This window comes from Triticum urartu, chromosome 3A (genome assembly GCF_056163025.1).
Source record: "Triticum urartu cultivar PI428250 chromosome 3A, HENAU_Tu73, whole genome shotgun sequence".
NCBI classification, from domain to species: domain Eukaryota; kingdom Viridiplantae; phylum Streptophyta; class Magnoliopsida; order Poales; family Poaceae; genus Triticum; species Triticum urartu.
The window spans coordinates 673934629-673944710 of NC_141875.1; the positions used below are offsets into that span (position 1 = coordinate 673934629).

General features: G+C 45.1%; 1 protein-coding gene and 2 pseudogenes across 1 annotated transcript; 1 reads left to right on the forward strand and 2 right to left on the reverse strand.

Annotated features, from left to right (window-relative positions):
- Positions 1-933: 933 nt before the first annotated feature.
- Positions 934-2440, reverse strand: LOC125546697 (uncharacterized; annotated as a pseudogene).
- A 768-nt stretch (positions 2441-3208) lies between these two features.
- On the reverse strand, positions 3209-5833 carry LOC147981393 (zinc finger BED domain-containing protein RICESLEEPER 2-like). Its single transcript, XM_087513954.1, has 5 exons — positions 5009-5833; positions 4143-4728; positions 3561-3988; positions 3380-3474; positions 3209-3286 (listed from the first exon to the last, which is right to left on the reverse strand). Exons 1-5 carry the CDS (start codon positions 5562-5564, stop codon positions 3209-3211), a joined length of 1743 nt encoding a protein of 580 aa, XP_087370080.1. The 5' UTR covers positions 5565-5833.
- Positions 5834-7128: 1295 nt separating this feature from the next.
- Positions 7129-9579, forward strand: LOC147981394 (uncharacterized; annotated as a pseudogene).
- Positions 9580-10082: the final 503 nt, after the last annotated feature.

Genomic DNA, 10082 nt, shown 5'->3' on the forward strand with positions numbered 1-10082 from the left:
GGGCCCCAATACAACAAGGGGTACTACCTAGCAGATGGCATCTATCTGAGATGGTCGACATTTGTGAAGACGATCTCAAACCCTGTGCCAGGAGGCAAGAACGCCTGGTTTGCGAAAGTTCAGGAGGCTTGCCGGAAGGATGTCGAGCGGGCATTTGGTGTGCTCCAATCTCGATTCGCTGTTGTTCGGTACCCCGCTCAGACCTGGTCGAAAGAGCAAATGTGGGAGATCATGACTTGCTGTGTCATCTTGCACAACATGATCATCGAGAGCGAGCAAGAAGACCCAGTGTTTGACACTGAACCATACTACAGGCAGGGTCCTCTAGCCGAAGTTGATCACCAGCTACCGGCAACTTGGACTGCCTATCTCAGTATGCGTCAGGAGATCCAAGACCCACAGGTGCATCATCAACTGCAGAAAGATCTGATTGAGCACCTATGGAGGCTCAAGGGGGACGCCGTGTGATGAAATAAGAGTTTTTATTTGTTGAACTATACAATTTGTATTGAACTATTTGTTGTACTATTTTGTTGAAGTATTTGATTTTTCTGTGATGAAATATGTGATAAGAAATAATTGTGTTGATAATTGAACGCCGAGACACGGCGAAACCACGCCGTATATGGGCCTATTCTCGCCCATATGGGCCCTTTATTCGCCGAAATTGGGATGCAAAGTGGGCCAATTTCGGCGCCTGGGGGCGAGCTGGGGGCGACGGCTGGGCGCAAAACCGCCCCCAGCGCCGATTGTATCGCCGGCTCGCCCCCAGGGGGCGATTTTTTGCCCCTCCTGGGGGCCAACGGCTGGAGATGCCCTTACATACCATGTTGTATGCCCATGACACATTGTACAGCAGCTCGACAAACCGTCGGTAAGCAAATCTAACACCATTTCTTGTACAGGACATGACATTGCAAAGATGATTCCATTGCAGGAGCAAAATCCAGAAGTTGAAAAGGCAAACATTTACTACTGCTAGAAATTAAGCACCACATTGCATTTGCTAGGAAGTAGTAATACAAGAGAACAACAAGTGGACATATCCAAATAATATAGCATCCATCAAGCACGATATATAATAGATGCCGCATTAGGTTGATACCAAATAGTACCAATTAAGACATCAAACTGCAGTTCCACTAAAGGTGATCTAACATAGAATCTACTTGTTTCTTACTCTTAACCAGGCAAGGCATAATAACCATAATAACTAAACAAAAGACTAGAAGGGAAACAAGAAGAATTACTTAGCAAATGCATAGCCTTCTTGTCGGATGAAATCACTGTCCTTAGGAATTAAACGAAGCTCTGTCGACGCCTTATGGAATCTGTTGCAAGGCCAGTTGAGAATCCGGGTTGTTGATGGTGTAGCTGGCGAGAAGGTGGAACATGGTGTAAGGACGGTCAGCGACCAGGACAAACTTCTTGTCCTGCTTCACAAAATCTGCAGTTTCAGAGATCCTCTCTATTTTGTTATCCTTGATGTTGCACTTGCAGATATGAGTAGATGAACCCAAATGTTGAGTGTAGTACACACAGTCCGGCTTAGTTCCTGGGAACTCATCAACATCGACGGAGAAGAACCTGTGGTCACCGATGAAGATTGCATATCTTTCTGTGGTCTTCAGACGACAGAGGTTACCTGTCTCGGTGTCAAATTGGAAAGCAAAGAGAGCCAAGACTCCCTATGGATTCAAGATCTTCATGATGATACATATATGCTCATGCAAATCCACTAGGAAACACCACATGTCGTACCCATGTCCAGGAAGATCAAGGGAGAAAACCTCGGTCACAGGAGAAAGATTAACTGGAAGAAATTTGCCTAAGAAAATAATCATCTCACGAGCTACGGATGCTTCAGAAAAGCATGCGTAAACACCACCCATGACCGCCTTCCGGAAGAAATCGTAAGCTGCTGGCTGCTTATGGTTGTATCTGACGAAACTTTCAATGTGAGGAGCCGCCGAGTAAGCCTTGCGAGATGAGACGGAGAACACGGTGAGCCGAAGCAAAGAGCCATGGGGGATAAGGACATCAGCGATTCCCACAGCGGGGGGCACGGGCGCCGCGAAATGGATCACGATGCCAGTAAGAGGGTTGAGGACGCGAGCGGCGTGAGGAGCGGTCTTTTCCGCCAGAACGAAGTAGTCGTCGAGAATGGTAGCCACGACGTGGTAATCGCCGAGCTGCGGAAGAATCTTGCCGAGGAAGCGACAGTGTCGGTGTTCAACACGAGAAGATTCCCTTGGCTTTGGAGGACCTCGTCGAGGACGATCCACCGGCTCGGGCGAAAGTGGGGGTCGGAGGCATCGCTCCTTGGATCGTCGGTGGCGGCGCGCCAGCCGGTGCAGACAGCACGGTACTCCATGTACCAGTCGAGGTCGTTGTCGTCGAGCAAGGAGTCGGTGATGCGGCAGCCGAGGTCGCCCGGAAGCGTGGATCAGGGTGGACTCGGTCTGGTCCGGTCCAGGCTTTAACCGAGCCAGCCATTGGACCGGCCGTTGCCGGTCCGGTCCGGACCGGACACCGAGCCTATTTTCCAGGACCAGACCAAGAGGAGCACAGCTCGGTCAGCCTGAATGGACCGAATGTGACCGATGGCTAGGACTCTGTTTAGGCTGTTTTGTCGTATTTAGATTGTAGCTGTCCCTGGGAGTGCTATATTAAACGTTTTGGCCATTATTTAGCCTGTAGCTTCTTCTGGGAGTGCCCTGTTGCGGTTTTTGGCCACAATTTAGGTTGTCCAAATTTAGTGAGTGCTCTGTTTCTGTATAATGACTAGTATGGCACAACTAAATTTGGAAAGCATTTTATTTGTACTTTGGACATCAAAACAATTGATTCTGAGAAGAACAATAGCACAAAAATCACATCCACAAACATAAGGTCTTATCATCATTGAACCACACGATTACAAACATGCAATGACAATTTCGAATTTATGTCAATTGACAAGTTCAACATAACACAAATGAGAGGTTCATCTCGAAACTTGCAATAACATTTCATAGTTCATGACTTGACAAATTCCAACATAACACAAATTCAAAAGTAGCCTTCACATGAGAAATACCACTTTGACATCCATCTCCAAAATAGCAAGATCAACATCCACATGATGAACGTCTACAAGTAAGATAAGCAACATTCACATAAATAATATTTGGTATCGTATGACAAGTGAAACATGTAGGAAGAATAGTTACCAATCGTTGATCTCCTCCACCACAATGGGTAACTTCATGTTCTCAACATCATCCTCTTCATTCTCATCCCTCGGCTACAAGTGTCGAAGTTAGACAAATGCTCACATCACATACAACAAGACCAAAAAAGAAAGAAAGGAAAGGTAAGGAAAAGATGGCAAACATACCACCAGATTCAAGTCAACGTGAGCACCCTTGATATAACTTGCACCACAAACTAATGCCTCCACCATAACCGGTTTTAACGAAATCCTATAGTCATATAATACAACACAAGTAGACAAACTAGTTTGAGGATGAGAAGTTGACAAGTATATATCCAAAGTTCAATAGTACGAGTTGACATACCTAAAATCCTTCCGGTCGTGCTGAAGGTAGATTCGGAAGACACGGAGGTAGCCGGGATAGTGAGGAACCTCCTGGCTATCTTGGCCATAATTGGGTACCTAGGAGCATTGTCTTTCCACCAACCAAGAAGATCAAGAGCCTTGTTGTGAGGGGCAACCTCATCCTCTAAGTAGTTCCTCAACTCACTCTTTGATATTCTTGTTGAACGGGACGATAAGAAGGACTTGTACCCAGCTTGAACCGGGATACTAGGAATGTTTGCAGAGGAAGATGAACTTCCTCCATTTCCAGCTCGCTTATCTTGAGCAACACATTTTTCATACAAGGCCGCCAACTCTTTCTCCATGATTTTGATCTTAGTCCTAAACCTCATACTTCCTTCTCCATATAGTTCTCCAAAGGCCCACTCAATGTAATTCATCTTGTACCTAGGATCAAAGATGATAGCATTGGAGTGAATTAGAAAGCATACGAGTAAAAACAACAAGCATATTAGTAATAAACAACAACCATTGGAGTAAAAACAGCAACCATATGAGTAAAAAACATCAATCATTGGAGTAAAAACAGCAGCATATGTACCGTGGATCAAAGATGGTTGCGATCACCATGGCATTGTGATTTTCTTCCCAATATTTGTTAAACTTCTCCAACATTGCTTCACCCATTTCCTTGTAGTGGTCACTATCACTAGTCATTTCATGTTTGATTGCAAGATTGACGCCAACAATGTATGGGTAGAAGATGTTCGAAGTGGGATATAAACTTCCTGAAAATGCTTTTGTCACCTCAGCCAAACTCTCAAGTAATGGAGAGATAAGCTCATACATGTCACACTCTGCATTTGTCGGCGCCCAAGCATAGTTGGCATTGGAACCAGCGTGAGAGGTCAAGGCTTCCTTATATCCATGGGCAGTGCTAATCATCTTATAGGTTGAACTCCACCTTGTTTTACAATCCAGGTGTAAATGATTACGAACTTTGATACCCAAGCTTTTGCAAGTGGCAACAAAAGCATGGAGACGAGAAGGTGACCTCTTGAAGTACTTCACCATCTTTCTCAAGCTGTTTATCAAATTATCTAATATCTCTGTCCCACCTTGCACGACCAAGTTGAGGATGTGTGCACAACAACGGATATGAAAATATTGGCCTTCGAAGTCCTTACCTACAAAAGACAAATTTTATATGAGCAAAAACAACAATCATGTGAGCAAAAATAGCAAGCATATGAGCACAACCATCAAACATATGAGCACAAAGATCTTCTATATGAGCATAGCAACAAGCATATGAGCAAAAACAGCAAGCATGTGAGCAAAAACAACAAGCATATGAGCACAAACATCAAACATATGAGCACAAAGAGCTTCTATATGAGCATAGCAACAAGCATTTGAGCAAAAACATCAAGCATATGTGTAAAAACAGAAGGCATACAAGCATACCTCTCCGAAACAAGAACTTGTCCTTCAAAGCATCGATCGCACCATCATTGTTTGAAGCGTTGTCAAGTGTGATGGACATAATTTTGGTCTCAATTTTCCATTCTGTCACGCACGCATAGAGAGCATCCGCAATGACATTTCGAGAGTGAGGAGGATCCAACTCTATGAAAGCAAGCACACGGGTTTGTAAGTTCCAATTCCCATCTATATAGTGTGCAACCACACACATGTAAGATAAAATATGGTTGCTTGTGCACAAATCTGTAGTTAGACATATGGAGCTCACACCCTTTAGGAGAGATTTAAGCACCTCTTTTTCGTTCTTGTAAACCCTCATGCACTCGGCTCGTATTGCCTCCCTTCCAATGGGTTTATAATTTGGATTCATGCACTTCATTAGAATGTTGAACCACTCACGTTCAACCATTCTAAATGAATACTCATGCACACATATCATCTTAGCAATAAGCTCCTTGACGATTCCTAGGTTGTACTCAATAGAGGGGTGCATTGTTGGACCACTTGTTGGAGAGTTCAAGAGTTGTTTGGATGGCATTCCTAGCCATCTTGTCACTTAAACCTTCACATTTTAAAATATTCCTTCCAATAGTTGAGGTCCTGCCACCTTGCGTATACGCATACCTCTTTTTGGGACAATAATTACAACCGGCCTTCAACACCATCTCTCCGGGATGCTCCTGGCACTTTGACCTTGTGAAAATGGGCCCAAACATCCGATGACATCCTAACTGGAGCATTGGCTCTTGGCCTCTTGTTCTTTTTCTTTTTTCCTTTCTCTTGCCTCCTCATCACTAGAGACAACATGCACAAGTGATTCCTCGGACATAGTGTCACCTTTTAGTTCATCACCTGATTCCTTATACCCTTCTGATGTATCATCATCCGACATATCAGCACTCGCTTGTGGCGGGACTATAAACATATTTGCTCCTCATATTCCTCATCGTCCATGTCCTTGTGCTCATCCATATGTCCATTTCCTCGTCGTCCTCCTTCTCCTCGTCATCTACCACCTAACACACATGAGCACAAAAATAAGCAAACAACACCTATATGGTTATATGGAAATATGGCTACATCAAGCTTCAAGTAAAGCAATCATACAATAGTAGATGCATGAGGCAGATCGGAGCAGGTTGCGGAGCCGGAGGCAGCGGCTTCCGCGGCACGCACGCCGGCACCGGTGCTGTCGGGGAGGCACAGAGGAGGTGGAGGGTATTTTTTAACCTACAAATCAACTCTTCCGTTGGGGCATTGGGAAAGTCTTTCCCCTTCCTAATCTGCACCTTAGGCTTCCTCTTCTTCCTCGAAACTGGCGGAGGCAGCGCCGAATCTTGCCTAATTAGGTAATTCACGCTCTTCTCCTTTGCCTTTGCCTTCACATTCTCCTTACCAGCACCCTTTCCCTTCTCATTCCCCTTCTCCTTCATCATTATCTACAAAAAACAGCATATAATATCTGCAGTCAGTACATCAATCAAGTGCAAATAATTCATCTTCTTCTTTTTGTAGCATAGAAAATCATCTAGTACTAGTGCAAATAAACATAACTATCTACTGAATCATCTCAGTTCGGCGAGGGCTACAGGTTAGAGACCGATTACCTCTTCCTCTTCGTGGCGCTCTGTGAGGAACCAGGGAAGGACAGACCGACGGCGTATTGGCCTTGCTGCCTCCCTGACGTACACGTGCTCCTCCAGCTCGGACTCAGACGAGATGGTGCCGTCGGTGAAGGGAGAGGCCGCGGGCCACGGCGCCATCGCCTTAGGTTTAGGGTTAGGGATAGAACAAAGGAGGAGGCGCTGCCTCTGTTTGTGAGGAGAGCCAGAAGGAATCGAGCGAGGAGGGGGAATGGAACGAGGGGAGGGGGCTTGCTCGGCTCGGGGGCTCGGGGCCTCGATCTGTTGGACAGTTGATGGGCCTTGCGCCATCGGTCTGCTTGGTCGGCCAGTTAAAGACCGGACCGGACCGAACTTTTTTCGGTCTCTTTTTTTGGGCTCGGACCGGCATATTTTCCTATCGGGCCTGGACCGTACGGGCTGGTCCTAAACGGGCCATGAGTGGGCCGCAAAGCCCGCTCGTGCCGTCCAGGCTGACCCATGCGACACAACCACGTCACCGTGAGCGTGCAGGGAGCTCGGGAGATGGGTCGACTTGCGGTGGTGGAAGACGCGCAGGAGAACTCTCCCACAGCCGTAGACGTGTGTCTCCGTGACCTCCGCTGCGTGCGGCCATGGTGGCAAAACTATGGTCCTGGCGTCCTCTCTCTCTCTCTCTCTCTCTCTCTCTCTATAAGGAAACAAAATGAGCTCTGCCCCATGGCGGATCGTCGGACGCAGATTCTTATAGGCGAAGGAAGGAAGGAAGGCACGAACATGACCGGCTGTAAACGAAGAAACCTGCTGAGGGTTTCCTAATGGAAACGGAAAGTGGGCCCACTGCCTATGACCGTTGGAAGAGTAATGTATGACTAGCTTGAAGACTTTCCCTTTTGCTCCCTGTAATTATTGTTGGTGAAGACTGGATACAGTTTAGAGACAAACCAAAAATGGGGTGATTTCATTTGCTGCCTAGGGCATCATAAACTGATGTGCTGGTTAAAATGGAAAATATAACCAAAAAGGAACACAAATTCAAATAGTAAACTCTCCGTGAAAGTATTTAACATAACTAAATCTTCAGGTAGCGCCCAACGCTAAGCGCTATGCGTTGTGTTGTAGCGCCATTCTGACATGCGCTACTTACCTAACCATATGTAATAATGTAGTCAATACATTTTTTGTAAGATGGTCATGTGGTTAAAAAGTGTTCAATGATTTTTTAAATGTTCATGTAATAAAAAAATCGTGCATCACAGAATAATGTAATTAAAAAAGTGTAAGACACATTCTTAAAAAAATCATATAATTATAGATTTATTGAATGGGACGCTCAGCGGTTTGGTGGCACAAGAGGGGATTAGATGGGACGAGCGGGTGACATGAGATGTGAAGGCAATGGAGTGAAATTATGGGTCATGTGGTATTGGGAAAGTACCAGGGGAGTTTCAACCCCCGTTATACGAGGAAGTTGGAGCTTTTTTTGTGATGAACTATTGCACCAAGTAACCGTTTTTCTAAGGTTTGAGTGGTAAGGCGGTGCCATTGCTGGTATTTCCTTCCCGTCGGCCCGCTCTAGGATGCGCTATTTATGTAGCATGAGTTAATGTGAATTGTTTGGCACGCTACATCTATCGTTGTTTTATTCTTGAATCTTGAAAATATATGACAAAAATTAGTTTGAAAAACGGTGAAGAAAGAGATGCCTTTGTGTGTCTCTAAAATGGAAGTAGGTATACGAGGACATTTGGATATGCATTTTACATATACCCTACAGAAAATTGGACAGATAATGATCTGCATCCATATAAGGTAATTTGTTAGAAAAACGTATTTTCCCGATATACATAGTCGCCGCCCCGCTCTAGTACCCTATTTCCCGATATACACAACCTTTGTCAAAATTTTCGAAGAAGTGGTAAAGCCCATCCAGATCCATGCACACACAGCCGCATCTCTATTGCCCTTTCTAGCATGTGAAGTCCAAACCCTAGAATTCCGGATTCTTCCACACCCGCCACTCACACGGCGGTCTCAGTTTCAGCAATCTGTCCATGGGACCCGCCCATCTGGTCGACACTTCGCTCCCTTCCCTTCACGGGAGCTACGCTAGGGTCAAGTTCAAACAATGCAGCAGCAGCCTTCTCCTTTGCAAGTGCTGGGAATCGCAAGAAGACGAGGAATGTGATTACATCGTGTGCAATCCTATGATGGGGCAGTGGACCGTGCTGCATCCTATAGTATGGCAGGATGAACAGGATGATGAACCTGCGCACGTCAAACTGGCATAGCCCTTCCTGGATTTTTTTGATGCAGCCATTCCGTTCCGCTTTGTGGTGTTTACACCCCTGGTAGAGTAGCACCACGATGTGGCGATATACTCGTTGGAAACCGGACAATGGACTGTGTGTGGGGGGATACCAGAGAGTACCTCCTTTTACTGCAGAATGTGCCTTCGTGAATGGCATGATGCATTTTATGCATTTGGTGATCGAGGAACCTATTATAGCTGCAGTGGACTCAAAGGGGGATGGTTGTGGGGAAATTGCTCTCCCGAAAGGAATGGAAGAAGCCAGGTCTGGTTATAGCTCAATTGGATACTCTCAGGGGAAATTGCATGCTTCGTATATGGTTCCTTATTATTACCAACTCTGTGTGTGGCTACTTGAGGATTATGCTAGTGAAGTGTGGACGCTAAAGCATACTATTCATGTTCCCCAAATGTTTGGAAGGGACTATGCGAGAGAGGATTGTGACGAAGAGGACAAGACCTTTATCTATGAGATGTTTGCAATTCATCCGGATCGTAATTTTATTTTCCTTACTGACTGGAAGGAGGTGAATCTGTCATATGATATGGATAGCAGGGAAGTGCAACTTATGTGCAATTCTGGAGATTTCATGGGTGGTTTACCTTATATTCCCTGTTTCGTGGATTTGGTTGACGGATGATTGCTGAAAGTCCTTGCTGCTTCATGCATTTAACATGGTGGCACAAATGCCTTTGTAAAAACTAGTCGTTGGGTGTGCGTGCGTGTGCCTAATGGTCTAGTTCCGTGGCAGCATTTGCGTGTGCCTAATGGTCTAGTTCTGTGGCAGCATTCCAAAACGTGCTCTTCAGGTGCATGCCCTTTTGTGGCTTTGAACAATGTTGGTTAGCTTTACATATTTTGTAAGCGACAAGTGTTCCAATGGATACTGCCTAGTTGTATGAATAACCTAGTCCCTTATATATTTGCTTTTAGGTACTACTAATTGATGTTTTCACTTGATATCTGTTATTGGTGGCTGAATGTAAACAGATGTTAGTTTCATTTATGAATCCTTCATGGCCTTCCATCGATAATGTCAAATAATATGGAGCTCTTTATATCGAACTCCTTAGTCTCCTATTATATGGATTGCACAATATGCAGCCTAACATATCTAATGAACATCATTATTTTTCATTATTT